This window comes from Halichoeres trimaculatus, unplaced genomic scaffold (assembly GCF_033239565.1).
Source record: "Halichoeres trimaculatus isolate MK-OKI-2021-1 unplaced genomic scaffold, fHalTri1.1 fHalTri1_scaffold_22, whole genome shotgun sequence".
NCBI classification, from domain to species: domain Eukaryota; kingdom Metazoa; phylum Chordata; class Actinopteri; order Labriformes; family Labridae; genus Halichoeres; species Halichoeres trimaculatus.
Window position 1 is genome coordinate 23,925,012 of NW_027437200.1, and position 22,067 is coordinate 23,947,078.

Below are 22,067 nucleotides of genomic sequence, written 5' to 3' on the forward strand. Positions count from 1 at the left end.
GTGGTAACACTGAGTGTTTGCTACTGAAGCTCTTTAAAAACAGACCCACACTCATCATCAAAATAAAACAACAACAACAAAAAGATTTAATTTACTTACAGGGTTTATTAATGTTGAGCTGTTTTACACAGACTTTCAAACTGCAGCAGCTCTGACTGAACACTGTTATTGTAGTTCTCACTAACCACCAGTAGATGGAGCCATTTCATGTTAAACATAGGTTTCTGTTCCACATAAAAAAAATACATTTTATAGTGTCTAGATTGTTTACGTGCACTTTTTTTAATGTATACGTAATTTTCTTAATATTTGCGTTAAAACTGCGTCACAGTCATTCACTGTGTTAATCTTTATTGAACCGTTTATGCTTCAGTTAGAGACTTCAAAATAAAAAAATAAATCAGATTGGGTTGATACACACTTCCTCTATCAAAGGGAAGACAGGATTTTGTATCAAATTCAAAGAGTTTCTCAAAATGTGAAATTTCTAACCCCAAAGTATGTGTTGAAGGATGAAGTCCTCAGCCAGCTGGTCTGAACCACAAAAAAACGATATGAAACAAAAACAAAAAAAGTCAGAGAAAGGGGAAAAGACAAAAAAAAAAGGTTGAAATATTCTCAGTCCAGTTCATCAGTATCTAAACTCCGCTGCTTATCGACAAACAGAGAGTTACATCACGGCCTGTTCCTTATCTTATCTGCCTTCAGTCATAAAAGCGGGTTGAACACACCCACTCACCCACCCACTCACCCACCCACAGAGCTGTGGAGAAACGGCCGCCACACGTGGACCCTGCAGTCCGTGTTTGGGGTCGGTCGTCAGCAGGTGAACACGCGGGTTTTCTGACTGCTGTGGGTGAGTGATGAACTCTTTCTGCTCTAACTGCTGCTCTTACTGATGCTGTTCATGAATCTCACTGATGTCGTGTTTTAGTTTAACTCGAGTATTTCCAGTTTCTGGAACAGAAACTTAACGATAGTCCAGCGACAACAAGCAACACGTCACTTTTTAGTCAACTTCAGAATAAATTTACCTCTAAAACACAGGTCAGTATCTTATCTAAAAAAAGAAGACATTTATACCCAGCCATCAAAGTTATCTAGACTTTTAAGATGTGTCTTAAGACACATTTGTTGAAATGTCTTGAGATATCTTCGAAAGTCAAAAGACGTCTGTAGACGTGTCTATAGACATGGGTCTTAGGATGTCTTAAGGTATCACTGTTCACTACTCCTTTTTTTACCAGTTGACTTTAACATTTTATCATTTTCAGTTTAACTTTTAAACTAATGTCAAAAAAGAATGAAACACCACATGACATACTCAGCATTTTGTAATAAAACATTGAACTGAACTGAATTGAAAGCATTTACTACTACCAGTACTACCAATAATAATAATAATAAATTGTATAATGTACAGAATGATTATGTTTATAAATTAGCAAAAAAATGATGCTTCACACATTGGCCCACCCCCCACAGGGAAGTATATAGTAGTAAACATATGCTAAATATAATGTACCATCACTTCACCTTACGCTCCCTTCGAACAGACGTTTTAGTCACTAACTGAAAAGAAAAGCCGTCAATCTCTCATCTCATGTGTGTGTCTTGTTTTTGGGAGAAAAACGCTGATTTGACAAAGCGTTTATCTTTCAACATAAAATGCTTTGTCAAATCAGCATTTTTTTTTTTTACAACCTTTTACAAATCAGCATTATTCAGAATCCTCTTTACATGTGAAGTATATTATACAATTTCACCAAAGACATTATCCTTTAAACACATAGGCTGTTTATGTTTGGTAAAAACGATCAGAGAAAAGTGTAGGGAAAGAGAAAAAATGTGATTTTTGAGATTTTTGAAAAAACTGTTTGGACATTTGACTAAAAAACACAATTAAGAATCAGTCTATCTTTGATATATTAAAAAACGATATTGTAAATAAGTTAAAGTTTGATGGCACATATAGAAATATCTACACTGCAAAAGTCAAAACAAAGCATGTTCAAGTTATAATGTTTTAAAAGACTCCATTTAAAATCGATCCAAAATCCGGAAAAATGTCTTCTTTCAAGATTCTAAAAGATAAAAATGGTGCAACAATTTCCTGTAAAGTGTAGAACAACTCTGAAATCTAATTTTCAGTTTCTTAATTCAAGGTTTTTCTGACTTCAAGAAACCAAACAAGCAGGTGTTGCTTTTGTCTCTAAATATCACAAAGTTTTTCTAGACATAACTGACATCTTCCACCAACAATAATACAGAAACATCCATCTCTGATGTTTCAGATTATTTCACAGACTGTGAGTAAATGTTTCAGCACATTAACGCTAAGCTACAGTCATCAAAATTTATTTTAGATCTTTGACGGAGCTCTGCAGGTTTCACAAACAGGTGATCTTTAGCTTCCAGGTCAGCAAAGTTGTAAAGAAACAGTCAGGGGTTGGACAGTTGGGCAGGTTTGTCTCTGACTCTGATAAATAAAAAAGTGTTGAATAAGTTGAACACTGTCATCTAAAGCTGAACGTTTCCGTAGTGCTCAGTGTTCAGGAGGGGAGGCGAGGATGCCTGTGAGCAGAAACAAGATGGAGATCGAGCTGAACGGAGCGTCCAAGCACACGGTACCTTTGGTTTTTACTTAATGCTAACATCACATTTTACAAATCAGTTATTTTATGACTTTTTTCTAACTCAGTCAGCAGAGACGGGCCAACAGCGGCGTGGCGCCACCGTCAGCTTCCACAACATCTTCTACAGAGTGACACAGGGAGGAAACTGTCTGTGCCGTAAGCCGGGGAAGAGCAAAGACATCCTCATCGATCTCAAGTGAGTCAACTGACGTTTCTCCAAGTTGGCACCAAACTGTTCACCAATCTGCTTCGCAAACTGTTAGAAACTGTCGTTATGCTCAAGAAAGAAGTATCGTCCTTCCATGGTCCTTCCATGAGCTACTGCTCCCCAACGTTCCCAGAATCTTTTCATCCATTGTTCGTCGTCGTGTTGTTGTTTATAGAGGACGGCGCAGAGCGAAGCCGCTAGCATCACTGATTAGAATGAAAGGACCTCGCTGCTATTCTTGGATTTCAACCACTAGAAATACAAAAATCAAACAGTTGGCGCGGTTTCAGCTCTCCCATTCAACAACAAACGTCTTTCTGTGAATTTAACACCCGCTCTCAGTGAGTGAAGTTTCAAACGTTCGGTGTTAGCTCGGCTTCCTGCCGCCGCCGCGTCTGTTTGTTGGTTTAACCCCAGAGTCATTGTTTTATAACAAGCTCATGTTGAGGTGAGTGTTTGCCACAAAGGGAAAGTGCACCTGAGTTCCTGGACAAAGGAAACTTCCTTCCCTCGTCTTTAAAAGCCTCCGCGTGTAGGTGTGTGTGTGTGTGTGTGTGATCCAAAGAGTCACGTGTGTGTTCATTGTGGGATTGTGTCGGCACGTAGACAAACAAAAATCACAATGACTGCACATGTAGACCCTACAGCCTCGGTTGACCCGACTCATAGCTCAGCTACGGAAGCCCCCTGAGGTCAAAAACATGTTGGATTTTCATCGTGCTCACAGAAGTTTCTCCTTTAATCAATAACTTCAGCTACTTCTTGAGACGAAGTAATCAGAGAAAACTTGAAGCAGTGAGTTCGACTTTGGGAACTTTTGGCTCTCTACAGCTTTTCTCTGATTCGTCTCTTTCCGCTCGTTACGATGTTTTTTTATTTGCTAACATCTTAAAATACGACATTTCTCTGGACTTGTCAGGAGAATGTGTCTCATATTAAGTCTAATCAACAACTTCCACTGGAATAAGGAAAAATCTTGTTTTGATTTTGATTTTTGCAGTGTACGCTAAGGTATTAAAACCCTGTGTTTCCAGCTAGCTACTGACAGGTTTTAGCATTTTTATCGGCTCGTTTATTGCCCTTCCTGTTGGCAGGGGTTTTAGTTTTTGGGTTGATTTTTATCCCTCTTACCCAACACGAGTCTGTTTTGTTTTTTCACGCCAACACGTGGCCATAAACGCTCTGATCGCGCTCTGTGATCAAACAGTTTAATTGTTTGTTTTTTACAGTGTGTTATGTAATGTTATGAAACGGTCAAAGTACAGATTGAGTGTGTGTTTGTATTGTACAAGTGGTATCTTTGGTATTTTATTGTTACCTCTGTGTGTGTGTGTGTGTGTGTATGTGTGTGTGTGTGTGTGTGTGTAATGATTGACAGGTCAGACCCAGAGTTGAAGGTTGGTTCAGACGTTTTATCAAAGTTTTTACAGCTTCAGTTTTTCTCTTCACGTGAGAACGACGTCTGAAACTCTGCTGACAGCTTCTTTTTATCTCAAAGCTCTAAAAATGATGATCCTGGTGAAAAATGTTTCCTCTGCTTCTTTCAATATTTACCTGAGGTTTTAGTTTTTTTCATGGCGTAAATCAAATGATCTTATCTTTGCTTCTTTTTACCTCAAAAACTACCGTTTTTAAACACTTACTTTTTACTCATATCTAAATATCGATATAATTTTTAATCACGTTTTTTTATTTGATTGATTTCTTTGTTAAAATTTCCCATTTTTAATATAATTTTTTCTTTTTTTGTCGTTTGAAATTCAAAAAGTGGATTTAAAAGTGACAAAAAATGTGTCTTAAAACATTAAATGATAACATTAGAGTACAGAGAGCACTTTGCAGTTTTATTACACAACACAAAAGTGCACTGTCATGGTTTTACTGCCATGTTTTATTGAAACTGTTGACAGATCAGAGAAAGCCTGGCAGACGTTACTCAGGGGGAAGTTCAGCCCTTTGCTTTGTCAGATTTGTCAGAAAAAAAAGTTCCTCAAAAGTTGATCAAAACTTTCCTTTTTATACTAGCTGGGAAAACTGTCTCAAAAACTGTTCAGGTTTTATTTTTGAAGTAGAATGCTGAAACAGATGAAATTATATCAAAAGGAGAGAAAAGGATAAAAATGACAGTTTTGTCATGTTGATAAAGAAAGGTAAAGAAAACTGCAGCGTCATTGTTAGTTTATAAAAACACTGTGTTGAATGAATAAGTGGCAGAGTAACCACTTTTTAAGGGGAAGTTTAAACCCTGAGTCAGCAAAAACACTCCTAAGTGATTCACACGTTTCGCAAAACAGTTTTACTGAAACCTGAAGTCACAGTCACTTTTTTGCAAAACCACAAAAAACTCTTTCAGTTCCTAAAAAAATTATTGAAACATGACGTTTGAGAATCTCAAAGTTCAGAAACAGGCGCGTCAAAGAAAAGCAGAACTGAAACCTCCTCGTCATGCTAAACTGGACTAAGGAAAACGCCTTTGATGTTTGAATGAAGGATTCTAGAACTCTGAGGTCAGGGGCGGAACTGTGGCTAAGCCCCGCCCCCTCCACCCACTCAGACAGACAGTGAGCGTTCAGTGAGTGGAGCCATGGCAGGTGTCACAGTTAGAGACATGTCACAGGATGCTGATGATAATTTTTGGTGATAGAAAAGCTTCAGGTACAGACTAAATTTACAAAAATTAAACATCATATGGTTAGCATTAGCATCTCAAACAACATGACAAAGGATCAGCTTTGGTCAGGACAAAAACATAACCTCCTTTTACCATCTTTAGAGTGTGTCTCTGTTAGTTTGGAGCTACAACATTTGACAACCTTTGTTATCTCAGCTATTACATTTAAGCTAATGAAGCTAAGCTCCAGACGCTAATGTTAGCTTAACCATAGCGCTTTAGACAACAGCTAGTAATGATGTACAATCACTGAAGAACAAAAACAGGCCAATGAACTCCCAACAAACAAAGAGACATGATGAACAACACAGCTAGGGGCTAACGCTAGGCTAACTTTAGCTAACGTCAGACTGTAGTGGTGGTTGTAGTGTTAAAGATAACTTTATATTTCTTTCCAGCAAAGTCACAATCTGCAGAGCTGATGTTGGTTTACAGCTCAACTTTATCCAAAGACACTTTCCTCTGTTCAGATGTGTCAGAGGAAAGGGTTAAAAACACACCTCGTCAATCAGACTCTCAGGATACTCTGTGTCAGAGTTACATGTACCCCATGAACACAGTTTGACCATTTTGAAACTGGAAATCTCAGAAAAACCTTCGAAAACTAAGCAAAAACTGACTTTCTGTAATGCATTTAAAAAGACGTTTGGACAGAGAATGTCTGAGTGTATGGGAATGGCTATACGCACTGTGATTGGCTCATCACGTTTCAGGGCGGGGCTTAGCCATAACTTAGTTCCGCCTTTGATCTCAGAGTTCTAGAACTTGAAGAAACGTACATTACTAACCTCCTCAACACATGCTCACTGTGGTCCCTTCTTTCTCCTCCTGTCAGCGGGATCATGCGGCCCGGGCTGAACGCCATCATGGGAGCGACAGGAAGTGGAAAGTCATCGTGAGTGCTTTGAACGTTGGTGGATTGTTGGAGAAAGATTTGACTGTTAAACTTTCTGCACAGACTCGTCAGAGTCTTCCTCCTCTCGGTCTCAGAGTTTTTCACCGTTCTCTTTCAGGTTTCTGGACGTGTTGGCGGCCAGGAAGGACCCTGCAGGCCTGGCGGGGGAAGTCCTGATCGACGGCGCTCCTCAGCCTCCCAACTTTAAATGTCTGTCTGGATACGTGGTGCAGGTGGGTGAGACAGGCAGGAAGACAGACGGGAAGCCAGATCAGCGGGAGTCTAACGAGGGAGGGGGGTTTAATCAGGGGTTTCCTGGTGGAGTGAGGAAGGGAGGCACAGCCAGCGCTGATCTCAGGCCAAGGCAGAGTTACTGAGTGACCTCAGGAAAGCCAAGGTCACACGTTAGACCTGAAAACTCAAAGCTCACATCAAGGACGAGTCTGTGGTCTCTGGTTTCCAGGACGACGTGGTGATGGGGACGCTGACCGTCAGGGAGAACTTCAGCTTCTCTGCAGCGCTGCGACTCCCAGAGTCCATCTCTCAGGAGGAGAAGGAGAAGAAAGTCAACAGACTGATCCAAGAGCTGGGGCTGAGCCGGGTCGCCGACTCCAGGGTGAGGAAAGAAAAGAAAGAAAATTACTCATTAAACTAAAAGAAAAGAACGACTGAGGAAGTAAAATGAGAATGAAACATAAAAATATCTCTTGTCTGTGTCAGGTTGGCACTCAGCTGATTCGTGGGGTTTCCGGCGGTGAGAGGAAGAGAACAAACATCGGCATGGAGCTGATCATAGACCCGTCCGTCCTCTTTCTGGACGAGCCAACCACAGGGCTTGACGCTAGCACGGCTAACTCTGTGCTGCTGCTGCTCAAGAGGTAAACTCATGTCACTTTGTCATCATTTATTTTACCTTGTTTATTCTCATCCAGTTCAGACAGATCAAGTTTGTTTCTGTGATTTTGCGTTGTAAAGTCTTCATTGATGTGCTGCCATCTTGTGGCACAGATAGGTTACTGTAAATTACAGTTTGGCTGAATTCACACAGAGACAGTTTTATTTAAAGGCAGAGCTGAAAAAATAAAAAGTATTTGTTTGTTAATGTTTTACTTCCTGTGTCTTCAGAATGGCGAACAACGGTCGCACCATCATCCTGTCCATCCACCAGCCTCGATACTCGATCTACCGCCTGTTTGACAGCCTCACGCTGCTCGTCAACGGAAAACAGGTTTTTTTCACCCCTTAAATTCTTTTTTTATTTGTTTAATTTTTGTTTTTTTCTAGCAGCTGTTTTGTATTAATGTTTTTTGTTGTAAATCAATGTTTAGGTTTACCACGCTCCGGCTCAGAGCGCGCTGGATTATTTCTCAGAAATCGGTAAAAACATAAACAAACCTTCGTTAAAAACAAAAAAACGGAACGAAAAACAATGTGTGTACTGTAACTACTTCTTGAACCTCATTTCCCAGGATACACCTGTGAACCCCACAACAACCCAGCTGACTTCTTCCTGGACATTATTAACGGGGACTCAACGGCCGTGGCTCTGAACAGTGAGGGAAAAGAAGGTGAAACGAAAACAGAGAAAAATAAAAAGTGCTTAAAAAAAAAACAGAAATGAAAATTTTTGTACTTAGTTTTTTTCCCTCCCCTTCAGATCCAGACTCAGACTCCATGTCCAAATCCAGAAAAGGCATCGAAGACAAACTGGTGGAAGAATACAGAAACAGCCAGTATTACAAAGACACCAGAGCAGAGATGGGTAGGTACTGCAGCCAAACAGCAGGGGGCGGTGATGGGGAGAGGATTGATTCGATGAAACAGGACGAGAAACTGGCGTTTTTTTTTTTTAATAATCAGTTTCAACTGAATCACACGCTTAAAAATAATAAAACGTTTTCAGTAAAAAGCACTACCAACTCTGGCCACAGGTGTCACTGTAGTCAACACCAAACTGACAGTCCCACAGAGACTTCTTTTATTTTATGAATGAATTTCTAAGTTACTGACACTAAGTCACAGATGTTAAAATGATCGTTTTTCCGTTTGTCTCTCAGAAAAGATCATTCGGGGCCGACAGATGACGACCACCGCTCCGTCCAGAACCATCACCTACAACACCGGCTTCTTCACGCAGTTCAGATGGGTTCTGAAGAGAACGTTCAGGAACCTCATGCTCAACCCTCAGACGTCCGTCGCTCAGGTACAAACAGGAAGCAGGTTTCACTTCCTGAAAGTCGACTGTGGTGTCCAACTCCTTTCATTTACAGCCGTGTTTTCATTCTGCTACAGATCGCCGTGACGCTGTTCCTCGCTCTGGTTGTTGGAGCCATTTTCTTCGACGTCCAGAATGATCAGGGGGGAATCCAGAACAGGTGACGGGATTTATTTGTTGATTTGTTTTGTTTGATCAGCTTTGATCGTGCTGATCGACTGACCCGTGGTTTCTTCACGTTAAGGTTTGGCGCCCTCTTCTTCATCGTGGTCAATCAGTGTTTCAGCTCGCTGTCGTCGGCCGAGCTCTTCATAGCAGAGCGGAAACTCTTCATGTAGGTTCGCTCACTTGCGCTTAGCCTGATGCTAAGCTAACGGATCTTTCTAAACACATTTACTCGTCTGATTTGATCATTTCCAAACGTTCAGCTTCTTGTTTTTTCTCTCCTCAGTCACGAGTATATCAGCGGTTACTACAGGGTGTCTGTCTACTTCCTGTCCAAGATTCTGTCGGACATAATCACCCTGAGGACGATCCCCGCCATCGTCTTCACCTGCGTGGCGTACTTCATGATCGGTGGGTCGCAGAGACAGGATTAGATAAATGAACTGAACCAAAAAACTGAACATAATAAAAAATCATTGTGTGTGTGTGTGTGTGTGTGTGTGTGTGTGCAGGTCTGAAGCCCACAGCTGACGCCTTCTTCCTCTTCATGTTCTCTGTGATCCTGGTGTCCTACACGGCCACCTCCATGGCGCTCGCCATCTCAGCCGACCAGACGGTGGTCGCCATCGCCAACATCTTCATGACCATCACCTGCGTCTTCATGATGGTGACACACACACACACACACACACACACACACACACTATCACACACATCCGCACATTACCTGAGCATAGTCTGACCAAAGTGGGCGGAGTTTAAGTTTGAGTTTGAACAACAGGACGAGACTCATCACAAATGCAAATTGGCCTAAATTAAAAAATGTCATTTGAAGTTTAAAATTAAAAAATCAGTTGATCTTTTTTTTTGATTGCTGGAATAAAAGGTTTTATTTTGAGAGAAAAAGAAGGTAGTGGTCAAACTTCTTTTTCCTAAAATTGACATGATTGTGCCACCAAAGCTTTTCTACGGAGTAGTGAGAGTGCCAAATGACAAAAATAAGTCTATAAAAAGAAGAAAATAAATAAATGAAAAATTTAAAAAAATTATGAATGAATAAAAAATAATGAAGGAATAATGTTTTAATAAATAAATTATATAAGAATCTATAAAAGAATAAAAAATGAATTAATAAAGTAAATAATAATCTATAAAAGAATAATTAAAAAAAAGATTAATTTTTTGATTAATAATACTTTAGCTACTTTCTTTCTTTCTTTCTTTATATTTTTAGTAAGCACTTTTCTATTTATTTTTTTATTTGTCTTTATATTTATACTTTTATTAGCCTTTTCTTTTTTGGATTCTTATATAATTTATTTATTAATTCATTTTTTTATCGTTTCATAGATTCTTATGTATTATTTATTTATTTATTATTTAATAGATTCTTATATTATTTATTTATTCATTCATTTATTCTTTTATAGATTCTTATATAATTATATTCATTTATTTATTTATAGATTTATTTTTTTTATTTGGTACTCTCACTACTCCATACTTTTCTACGATAGAGGGCCACGTTCAAGAAAAAAAAAAATTACAAGATTAATCTCATAAATTTTTCAGATAAAAGTCATAAATTTAAATGACCTCTCCGGGGTGAATTTATTTAATATTTATGTTTCTTATTTTAGCTGTGTTGATATTTGCAGACGTTTTATTGGAGCCACAGATTTATGAATTTATTCTCATGAATTTACAACTTTACTTTTGTAAATTATGACTTTTCTTTCAAAAATGTATGAGATTAATCTTGTAAATTATTTCTTTCCTTTAACATGGCCCTAATCTTCCAACATGCTTTTCAAACTATCAAAAAAACTGAAACATTTTGGGTGCATTACCGATTCGCAAAGATTAACTTTTTTTTTCAGCAACTTGATGATTCCCTTTTATTTATTTCACTCCTCTTGAAGACGATTTGACTCAGTCCACGTCAAACTGAGAGCTGGGGAAACGAAGCCCCAACAAAAACCTGAAGGTGACTTCATCTTCTCTTTTTGCAGATTTTTGCAGGTTTGCTGGTGAACCTTCCCTCCATCGTGGAATGGCTGGCTTGGCTGAAGTACTTGAGTATTCCTCGATACGGACTTGGCGTAAGTGAACACACACACATAAAGACCCACTTACAGTATGTGCCCCTGAATCTGTATTTTTTTTACTCCTTTTCCTCTTCTTCCATATTAATGCGTTAGTTCATCTAAAAAAATCTCCCAATGGGATAAGAAAAATTTACTAGAGAAGTTTCTTAAAATAAGGATAATTTCTACGAGAAATTTCTCCCATTGGTAGATTTTTATTAGTATTAACAAGCAATTCAGTTGTCATTTTTGTCTTTTAACATCTGATGTTTTTTCGTCTCCAGGCTCTGCAGATTAACGAGTTTAAAGGACTGAAGTTTTGTGAAATGCCACCAAACGAAACCCGCTCCATACCTGGACTGGCGTAAGAAACACACTCACACACACTCACACACACACCAAGAAGTCCACATGGTGAGGCTGTCTACTTTAAACTGGGTTGTAGCAGTTGCACCACCTGCTGGACAGAATCACTCATTACACCCTGTGTGATTTCTCATTTGGATGAATTCAGTATTTTAACACGGTGAACTCTTCCAGGTGCACGGGGGAGGAGTTTCTGGATCAGCAGGGCGTGGATTACTCACCCTGGGGATTCTGGCAGAACCACCTGGCTCTGACCATCATGACCACGTGCTTCCTCGCCATCGCGTATCTCAAACTGCGCTTCATCAAGAAGTTCACCTAAACCTTCATCATCATCATCATCCCAGCACCCTTTTCTTCCTCAAACCAGGAGGAAGTCGAGTTAACGTCTGTTTGTTTTACTAATGTTCCTGCTGACGTACGTTCACGTTCATTGATTTATATTTGAAGTATTTAACGGATAACTCCAAGTTCTCTTTTACTAAAAGATGTGAAGTGTTTGTTTGTGTAAATGTTGATTATTATCTGTGCACTCCGTACTCACACCACGCTCTCTAAGTGTAAGAAATACCAAAACAAACGTGATCTCTGCACTTTAATGTTAAGAGCCAAAGAAGAAAGAAGAAATTTTCACAGAAACAGAAGTTTATATTTTTCAGTTTTTAAAAATAAAAAGTTGAATTTCAGTTTCTGTCTCAGCGCAGTGCGTATGAGCAGACTCTTCTTCTTTGGTAACAGGGTTTTGAACGTGTGTGTGTGTGTGTGTGTGTGTGTGTGTGTGTGTGTGTGTGTGTGTGTGTGTGTGTTAGCAAATCCCTGGTTCCAGTTAAGTAACATCAGACACACACACACCTGGTGTTTGGGTGTGTGTCAGGGGAAACCTCGGAGTGAATGAGTAACTGGTTTCCTCGGTTGTATAACCTGCCATTGAGCAAGGCAGGAACACACCACACACATAAAGACGAGAGGGTTTCTCTTTCAAACCTGAACCAAACAACAAACCATGAAACTTTTTCTCCAGATCTTTCACGGTGAATTCTGCGTTCATGTTTCACTTAAAAAAAATGACAGGTTCAACTTTTAGGCATCGATTCATGGAGCTGAATCCAAAGAGATGAAACACTCTGAGACTGAGACTCTGATCCAGACTCCAGACTGTGACGCTGATGGAGTCATAGTCTCCGGACTGTAAGTGTTCTGGAAACATCTTTGATTAATCTGAGATCTGAAATGATTCATTAACCCCACCTGGAGTTCAATTACACAAGATTCACAAACAGAGAAACATAACAGGGAAACTCCAGCTGGTTACAGTATTTTCATAAGTGTCATATTATGATAAAAACAAAACTGTTAAGAAATCGAGTTAAAATCATCTGTAAGACAAAAAAAAAAAATGAAATGTTAGCCAAACTCAAAACTACTGAAAACCCCTTAAAACGGCACTAGTGGTGTTTTTCTTTAGTTTCATAAACTGAGATATCAAACATTATAAGAAGCCTATTTGCGATAAAAACTCAAGTTTAACAAAAAACTGTAATAAAGTGTAATTTAGAAATATACCATAAAACCCAAACCGTAATAACCTTTTAGCCCAAAATTTCCGGCAAAAAGTTATTAAGTTTTGAATCAAGCATCGTTATATTCTGGGTCAATTACTGCTTTTTTACTTATTTTTTAAAATTATTTTAAAATTATACTATATCTTTTTACATTTCATGTCCTAGATATATATTAATAAACTTAAACTTTATTTACGTGACATTTTTTAACAATGGTATAAAGTGCTTTACATAATAAAAACAAACCGAAAAGAAATGAAAGAATTAAAGTAAAAGATAACTGTGAGGAAAAAATTGGAAATAAGTAAAAGGCTAAGAACCACTGCTAAATAAAGGAAAACATCTGTAAAATTAAAACAATAAAAGATTAAATCAACTATTGATTAACAAAAGATGAAGAGTTTAAGATCCTGTCCATGATACTGTCAAAAAAAAGTTAAAAATAACATAAAATAAAAGCAACATTTTGAGGATAAAAACTTGTTCTGCTAAAATCTCCAGTAAAAGCACACCTGTAAAAAGTGTTTTTAAAGTGGTATAAAAGTGTTTTAAAAAAGGACAAAGATTGGGCTCTAACAGCCTGGTGAATCTTTTTAGGAAACATATAAAAAAAAATTGTTAAAACTTCAGGACTTTTTCCATCTCTGAAAACTTGGACTACTTCTTCTCTAAATGGGACAACAGATGGCCTAGCGCCACCTGCTGTTTCAAAACAAATAAGAACAACTCTTTATTAGCCAACAACCTATTGGCTTCATATATTGTCTTGTATAAATGTAAAGAACTAGCTTAGCAGCTAAACACAAGTCTTATGAAGCCAGTTTAACACACCAACACATAAAGTCTGTGTCCCTTTAAATAAATTACCTGATGGAAAAGATGCTAACAGTTTAGCTCAAGCATGTTAGCTTATCATGTTCCTATCATGTTTTGGATGAACAGCAATTTTAAAAGACTTTTATTTGAGAATTCAGCTGAAGAAGAGAATTTTCAACCAACGGACAGAGCCGTATTTGAAATCAGAGGTGAAAATAGTAAAAATGAATCAAAAATAAAAGAACCTTGTATATCAGACAGGAAGTCAGATAGAGCCAGAGGAAAACTGGATTTGTAGTAATTAAAACATCAAACAGAGGATCAGAGTGTGGAACGTGTTTCTGGTAAGCCGGGTGTTTCTGTAAACCGTCGCTGAATAAACAAAGAGTCAAAAAGACAAGAGGATTAACTCTTTTGCAATTCTTTGCCACAGCTCTGCAGTCTAGACATTACCCGCCTGCTCCTGCGTTCCTCCTCCCTCCTTTCCTATCATAAAACACCCTCCTCATCCCTCATCCTCTTCAGTCCGTCCGTCAGCGACCCGTCCTTCGTCAACATCACTTTTATCTTTCTGTTTTCTACACTCTTCTCTTTTTGTTTGACTTTGCTGACGTCGTGTCCGGCACGTTCATGTCTCTCCCTCTGATTTTCCTCCTCTTTGCCTTCATCGGCAAAGGTCAGAGCATCGACTTGGTGAACGGTAGGCACAGTTTCCTTCTTTAATAATAATCTGTTTCATAATTTGTACGATGAATAATAGATGGTTTAACGAGGCCTGTAGGCTGTTTTTTTCATGGCTGAAACACAAAAGAGTGGTACAAAGGAAAAACACACCTGGGAGCTGTTTTCATGAAATATGCAGCGTGGACTGACAGATCAGGTGGCAGCACAGACACCTTAAACACTAAGATGGAGGTTACAGGACAGGTTGACCTGTGTGTAGAGACAACTTCAAGGTTAGAGGAGGAGAAACAGAAGAAGTGGAAACAACTGGGAAACTTCTCATGTCGATGTGTAAATTTAACCCCATAAAAAGTCTAAGCAAGTCTTATCTACAGTGGCTGGGAGGTGTCAGACAAAAGCAAACGCAATAACACAACAAAAGTGCAACCACGACGAAAGCTAAAAGGTCGATTGCAATGGTCACGGAAAAGTTGTAAAAGTTAATGACTGTTTTCTTTTTTAACTTCAGCTATGCTAAATATAGCTTTAATGCTAACATTATGACCATAGACTTTATATAGAGTGGACAGCGTGTCTCCGCCATTTATCATTGTACGGTTTTGAAGCCAAAATTCAAAAATTAAAAAAAATTCTTGAGAACGGCAGCTGTTAATTATCGTTAAACGTTACGTAAAGCCTCGTTTTTAAACTCGTATAACTAATGACAACGTAACTTTTCAGAAAAAAAAGGACTTGAATTCAAGACAGCTAAATGATATATTCAAAGGACCACAACAATCAGACGTGAGAAACATTTCTACCAGGTGGATTAATTTTTTAAAGTTAGACCACAGCCCATCTGGAATGACTGGGGAGATGGATTTTTAAACCCATACTGCAGCCAGCCACCAGGGGGAGCAGTTTTTGTAGAGACCTCACTTCGAGCCCAGCAAGCGGACGTCCTTTTGTTTTTTACAGTCTATGGTTATGACATGTAAGTCAGTACTATGAAGGATATCACAAGGTCCGTTGGGATAACTGACCTCTTTTAACTTTTGTTGTGTTTTGGCTATTGGGAATTGGCCGACACCAACCGGCCACAGAACTTATCAGCTGTTTTAAAGGAATCTAACCCTAACATGTCGATTCTTTCCTTGCAGAAGATGAGTTTCTCCCCTTTCCGTCAGACGTTGACTTTCCAGACATCGATGGTTCTGCTGTGGACACCTGCAGGATTATTACATTTCCCACACCTGACAGCGCCACCACCGTGACCATACCTGCTACAACCAGAACCAGACCCGTCACCAAGAAGGTAACTCTACCCTGAGGGATTTTTTTAATCACTGTAGTTGTTCCCTTGCTTGTTTCCTGGTAAGCTGAAAGAACGATAGACTAAGCGCCTTCAACATGGCGACTGCTGTCACTACACTTCTTCTTCTCTCTAATCTGCTATGCCTTGCATTTTCCAGCAGGTGGTGACGACAACCAAAAGACCACTGGTCAAACCAACAGTGAGAAAACCAGTAACCAAAAGAAGTGGAACGCCTGTCAGGCCACACCCACAACCAGCCGGCCCGGTCAGACACCCCCCCAACCCTTCCCTCAGCCTCCTCCTCCAGCTCCTGAACAACAACAGACGACATGCCGCCGGTTCTTTACCAGGGTCCAACAGGTTTATCTCTCAGCCAATGGGAGGGCGGCGCTACAGAGGTCAGAGTTCATCAGAAAGTGACGAACTACCTTCAACGCTGCTGAATAGAGCGGGAAGGGCACAGGGGAACAGACGGAGAATGGGTTCGTCCTCTTCAGAGGACTCCAGTGACTAATCTGAAAATGAGACTTTTGGCTTTTATGTTTCAAATGCTCCTGTTTTCCAGTAAATTTAACTGTTTGTTTAGTAGACAATGACTAATTTTGTATCTACTGACACAAACCAAACCCAAAACTGTCAGTATTCATTTATCTTTATTCTTAAATCGCAGTTATATGCTCTTCGTTTCACATGATTAAAAAATATATTCACATATTAAATAATTCTTAAAACCTTTAAGCAGATGCTGAAAATTTCTTGTCAATACAATGTCTTTTTAAAATACCATGTTTGTTAAATGTTAAGGCGACCAGATCATTGATTTACACAAGACACAAACGTGTTTCCTAAAGTCCCATTTAAGTGAATGGAGCAGTGTTTGGTACAGTGCTTCTGTTTGTGTTGTGTATCAGATCTGTTGTGTTTGGAGGGAACACTTCTTTGGTCTTTGGGAGGTCCTTTCATGTTTTGTTTATCGTAAGAGGAAAATATCTTCAAAGGAAATGCTGCTAAATGGACTTCTAAAAAAAGTAAGAAAATTAACCCCTCATTGTTTCTAAACCCTCAAGTTTTGCTCCAAGCAAGATGCTCTAACTTCAAGAATCAAAGACTGTGCCTTTAAAAAGTTGTGTTTGAGGTACCATCAGGGTTTCTGTGCATGTTTAGAGTTCATACCCTCTTTGCCTTTTAGCTCTGGCCGCGTTGAGCTTTTAAGATCTGGGAGGTGGATGTCGGACTTCCTTTTGGTCCCCATTATGCTGCTGGTGCTACTGAAGTGACAGAGGTCGGATTGGAAGGAGTGCTCACGGATGTGACTCTTCTCTGGCACCTGAAAAGAAAGAGACAGAGGTATTTTTGGAAGTCTTAAGTGTGTACGCACAAACTTATACAAATGTTGTATTACCTGATAACTTAGTGATCCTGTGAGGTGACCAGGCAAGGATTGTTGGGTCGGTCGGCCGTAAATGCCCCCTTGATTCCTTGGTTTGTCTGAAGCCCTGAGAGAAACACACAAAATGTTGTTAGATGTGGAAATCTTCCAGCCTGTTGGCTTTGGTCTGAGTACTGTGGTTAAGGGAAAACTTAAGTACCTGAGGTCGTGGAGCCCGGGGTGGAAACCTGCCCCCGAGTAGAAGTGATCACTGGAGGAAGGGCTGCTGGTACTGACTGCTGAGATAGAGGGCACAAGGTGTGTAGAAGATGGACGCAGGAGTTGAAGAGGAGTTGAAGAGGGAGGAGGAGGAGGAGGAGGGGGAGAGGAACTCAGCACATCACGGTCCACAGTGTACAAGTTGTGCAAGATCCCTATCGGGCTACCATGGTCTGGATTTGCCACTGGGGTAGAATCTGAGTTTGTAGATACGTCAGTTGAGTCGTTCCTGTCAGAGTTGTCTCTTTTTTTTCTCATCTCTGTAGGAAATGTAGTTTTAAGGGACTCTGAGGTCATTGTTGTCGGGGAAGTGGTGTGGTTCCCAAAAGATTCAAGGGCTGTTTTGGGATCCCCCATCATGGAATGGAGAGATTTCAATGATTTCAAGCTGGGTTCTTTCTTCTCAACCTCTGAGGTGTGATCCAATGAAGACTCAACTGGAAAGGAGGATGAGGAAACATCCTCTCTGTTGTCTTTATCAGAGACTTTCAGAGCTTTTCTGATCCCCAGTGGTGTTCTGGTTTTAGGGATTTCGTCTGGGGGCATAGAGATTGATTTTGCTCTGGGTTCTGTGGTGATCTTGGATGTGGTAGTGCTTTGTTGATGGATGTTGCTGGAAACACAAGATGTCTCAAAGTACTGTGAATCCTTCTTGAGGTTTCTTGTCAAGAGTCCATGGTTCTCCTTGACGTTCTCTTTCAGAGTATTACGACTCAATGCTTCATCAAAGTCCTTGTCCGTTTGGAAGTCTGTCAAAGGTTCGACAGGTATGAATGTGGTGTTATCTAAAGGTTTAGTATCCAAAGAGGATCTTGTTCTGAGGGTTCCTTTTGTTGCTGTTGTAGAGACATTTCCCAGACTTTCTCCAACAAAAACCTGTGAGGACTGAGCTGAAAGATCTGAGGTGAGACTCTTGAAAGGACCGGAGGATAAAGAAGTGCTGCCTTTGGTAATCTTAGGCCCAGACTTTGAGGTAGTCTTTGACGGATTGGTGGTTGATGGTAAGACTTTTGGGCATTCAGAGGTCAGCCTTTGCTTTGTGTCCACATTTAAACGTTTGTAATGCTTTGAAGAAGTTGTCATCTTGCATGGTGAAACACTTGTCCCAGCGACTTCAGCTGCTTGCACAGTGAGGTCTCTGTTGGACAATTCAGTAGCTTTAGGGTACTCTGGGCGGGACATTTGGCTCGTTTCCTGAGCTGATTCTGTTTCAGTTTGATCAGTGAACGCTTTTAAAGAAGGAGATAAAGTATTGACTGTGTCGATGTCAGAGAGTATCTTTGGGTTTGAGGTGTTCCTGCTTTCCCCACAGTCTCGACTTGCCTCAAATTTGGGTGACTTCTGCTTCTCCATCACGCTTCTCTCAGCCTCACTTGACACATGTTTGTTGGGTAAATTTATTGTTTTCTCCTGTGTTTTCTTTGGTGTTACATCTACCAAGTTGCCCGTTGTCATACTGGATGCCTCAGATGGGTCAGAGGATTGGGGTTTAGGATTTTCAGGGTCCTTCCTGACCTCTGCACCAGTGGTCTTAGCAGCTTTACATCTCATGCTCTTCTCATGGTTGTTTTTGGATGGTTTTGCTGGACTGTCAATGATCTTGGCAGTTGTTGTTTTGGATTGTTTTGTTGACATGGTTGGTTCTGAGGTATTACGAATGTTTTTTGGCTTTGAAGGCTGCTTGCCTTTAGTTTTGGGTAACTTGTCTTCTTTATCCACTTTTTCCTTTTCCTTGCTTGACTTCTCTTCATGTTGTTTCTTATCTTTGCCTCTACCAGTCTTGGCATCCCCGTCATCTTTTTCTCGTCTTTGGGCTCTGGCTATTTTAGGAAGGGTAGAGTTTTCTCTGTGCTCTTTTTGGATCTTAACATTTAGCTCATCCAAGAACCTATTTCGATGCAAAAATAGAGAGCAAGTTAGCAATTGACAGTAAATGGGTGACGAGATAAGGTGCAAATATACTGAGTTCATGACTTTACCTGACGTCGAACGAGTCATGCGTAAACATAGTGTGCTCCAAAAGTTCTGAACACTGAGCCCTGTTTTCTGGGTCCAACTGGAGACAGTTCTGTAGAAGACAACACAATGATTTAATCGGTCTCACTCTAAAGTTGACTTATCCTTAAGCTTCCAACTAACACTCTACCTGTGCAATGTCGAGAGCGTTGGCTGGGATTGATGGGAAGCGCTGCTCCAGTTGGACTTTGCCAGAACACTGGGGCAGCCTGACCCCAGAAAAGACCGGGTTCCTGTAGAACAACTCCTGGTGATGAGCTGTCAAGTTACCTGTCATTAAAATAAAGAGCCACCAAAGACAGAAAAGGTGTTGATAGAGTATAAAAACGAGATTTTACATGTTTATATCAACAGTATGAGCTCACCAAAGCACCTGACGATGTGATATATCTGATCAAGGTCAGAGTCTCCAGGAAACAGTGGTTGACCTGTTAACATCTCTAACAGCAGACAACCAACGGCCCACACATCCACTGGTCTACACACACACACACACAAACATACATAGACACACAGAAACATACACTTGTCAGGATTCTCTGCACTGATAAGCTAAGGCTAACATCCAGACATGGAAGCAGAAACACCTACTTTCCATACTTGGTGTCTCCCACCAGCAGTTCAGGGGCTCTGTACCAGCGAGTGGCCACGTAGTCAGTGTAGACAGCTCCATCAGAGGGCGCTGTCATCGTCCGAGCAAAGCCAAAGTCGCACAGTTTGACCACGCCCCCCTGAGAGATGAGGATGTTCTCCGGTTTGATGTCACGGTGGATTATCTAGGAGTAAAATGACAATAAAACCACATAAAAACTCAGCCTTTCATGGCCTGGTTGATTGGATTTGTAAGCCTATAGAGAAATCACATTTTGCTGGTGACAGAAGGCCACAGCCCTCAGGATTTGGAACAGAAACTGCCGGCTGGTGTTGAGGTCTAGTCCGCTCTGGTTTTGCTCCAAATCATCAAGAAGTGTTCGCTCCACAAACTCAAACACCAGGTACCAGCGGCGCCGGCGCTTCCACACCTCAAGGAGGTTTACCAGGTTTTCGTGACGCAGTTGCTGGATGGTGAGAAAGATGAGAGAAGGATTTTTAAATTTAGAGCTGGATACTCAAAGTAAACCCACAAAGCCCTTATGAAGGTCTTCATCCTGTACATAAACCCGTGACCTGTTTGTTTCTCTTCTTTCTATCTTTACCCTCACACCAACTCTATGACTTTGTTTGTGTCTCAGACTCTGACTTGTCGTGACTTGGTTTGTTCCATGATTGACAGGCTGCTTTTGTGCTTTCAGTCACTCAGGTTTCAGGCTCAAAGGGGCCGCTCGCTGCTCAGTTACTTGGTGACTGATTGGCTGATGGATTGATTGACAGGTACCCTTAACAGCTTGATTTCCCTCTGAGCGATCTTCTTCACCGTCTTGTCATCATCCGAGTCCTGGAACTTCTTGATGGCGACGAGGCGGCCTGATTCCCTGTGACGACACTTCAGCACCGTGCCGTAACTGCCCTCACCGACAAGACCCAGGGACTCGTAACGCTCCATGATTCTCTGGGAGGAATAGAAGTTATTAAAAAAAATAAATAAAACCTCATAAAACAACATATAACTCATTTAATCAGTTTATTATTCCTGCCAATATTTGATAGTCATGGTTATAATACAGATAATCATAAGATTGACTATTAAAAGATTCATTGACTGTGTAAATGTATACGCTCAAATTTTGGGGGTAAAAATTCAGAATGAAATACTTAATGACTTAACTGAGGTCCTGACCAAAATTGTGACAAACACTAACATTTTGCTGAAGTGTTTAGGAATTAAAATGATTATGGATTTTTTTTTGGGGGGGGCACACTGCCAGCAATCTTTACACAATTACTATAGCCGCTAAAAACTCACAAATAGTTTTGAAGTTTTGTTAATACTTCACTTAATCTCACAGAACAACATTGATATTCAAAGTTCTGGGTGGCTGGACTAACACAACTAGCCTTTTAGATTTATTGGAGATTATTTGATTCCCTTGTAAATCATTATTCATCCCTACACCATTCATGAAGGACAGCACAACAGGGCTGGACTCTGTTTTGCTAGTCATGATGAATATTAGCGATAAAAATGAGTTCAGTGAACAAACCGTTCCGTTATTTGTTCTTAAAAGCGCTGAAACGGAACTGAACACACATTTCTTACCTTAGAGGTGACTTCTCTGCTCGTTTAAACTTCACGGTGAGCTGCTGTTACGGACGTAAACACTGGAGTAATGTTTGGAGCGTGTGTGTGCTCAGAGTCACCAGAGAAGTCAGCCCCACAGTGTGTGCTCGTGTTGCCTTAGCAACGCCTCCCGCCACGCAGCGGGCAGAACGTGACGTCAACATAACTCGTTCTAAAACTAATTATCTTTCGAACGGACATTTTAAAATTTGAAATAACGACTTCTCCTCGAACACCGTTTGTTTACAGGTGGAAATGGACGCATTTTAACGGTTTGTTTAAAAATTACACAGTTAAAGGAAGATTCTTGCTTGTGTTTTATTCACCTTGGACTAAGCGTCTGCTAAACCGTACAATTTTAAATAATTAACTGTTTATTTTGCCTCTTAAACTGTTAAAAAATAGTATAACAGAAATATACTGAATGAAAAAGTTCATATTTTTTGCTTATTTTAACAGGATTTTTTTTTTTAACAGAATTTACAAATGAAGGAACTCAAAAATTGTCTGAAATGGCAATAAAGACTGAACTGTTGCTCCAAGCAGAAACACATTTAAAACAAAACAAGCCATTAAATGCGATTGA

General features: G+C 40.1%; 2 protein-coding genes across 3 annotated transcripts; one reads left to right on the plus strand and one right to left on the minus strand.

Annotated features, from left to right (window-relative positions):
* The first annotated feature begins 703 nt into the window (after positions 1-703).
* On the plus strand, positions 704-11,929 carry abcg2a (ATP-binding cassette, sub-family G (WHITE), member 2a). 2 transcript variants are annotated; one of them, XM_074662141.1, is made up of 19 exons: positions 704-856; positions 2,543-2,627; positions 2,702-2,832; positions 6,351-6,410; positions 6,529-6,643; positions 6,874-7,026; positions 7,131-7,288; positions 7,536-7,638; positions 7,739-7,787; positions 7,880-7,978; positions 8,068-8,172; positions 8,468-8,613; positions 8,703-8,785; positions 8,870-8,959; positions 9,077-9,201; positions 9,303-9,457; positions 10,803-10,892; positions 11,162-11,241; positions 11,418-11,929. In XM_074662141.1, the coding sequence occupies exons 2-19, from the start codon at positions 2,571-2,573 to the stop codon at positions 11,563-11,565; spliced, it is 1,947 nt and encodes a 648-aa protein (XP_074518242.1). In that variant the 5' UTR covers positions 704-856; positions 2,543-2,570; the 3' UTR covers positions 11,566-11,929. The 2 variants fall into 2 exon arrangements, with proteins under 2 accessions (XP_074518242.1, XP_074518243.1); XM_074662142.1 differs by having other exon boundaries at positions 758-856; positions 2,533-2,627.
* A 4,463-nt stretch (positions 11,930-16,392) lies between these two features.
* On the minus strand, positions 16,393-21,552 carry LOC141811056 (uncharacterized). The gene is made up of 10 exons (XM_074698909.1): positions 21,461-21,552; positions 20,639-20,812; positions 20,127-20,321; positions 19,855-20,039; positions 19,629-19,741; positions 19,394-19,533; positions 19,227-19,315; positions 17,189-19,135; positions 17,002-17,095; positions 16,393-16,926 (listed from the first exon to the last, which is right to left on the minus strand). Exons 2-10 carry the CDS (start codon positions 20,804-20,806, stop codon positions 16,741-16,743), a joined length of 3,117 nt encoding a protein of 1,038 aa, XP_074555010.1. The 5' UTR covers positions 20,807-20,812; positions 21,461-21,552; the 3' UTR covers positions 16,393-16,740.
* Positions 21,553-22,067: the final 515 nt, after the last annotated feature.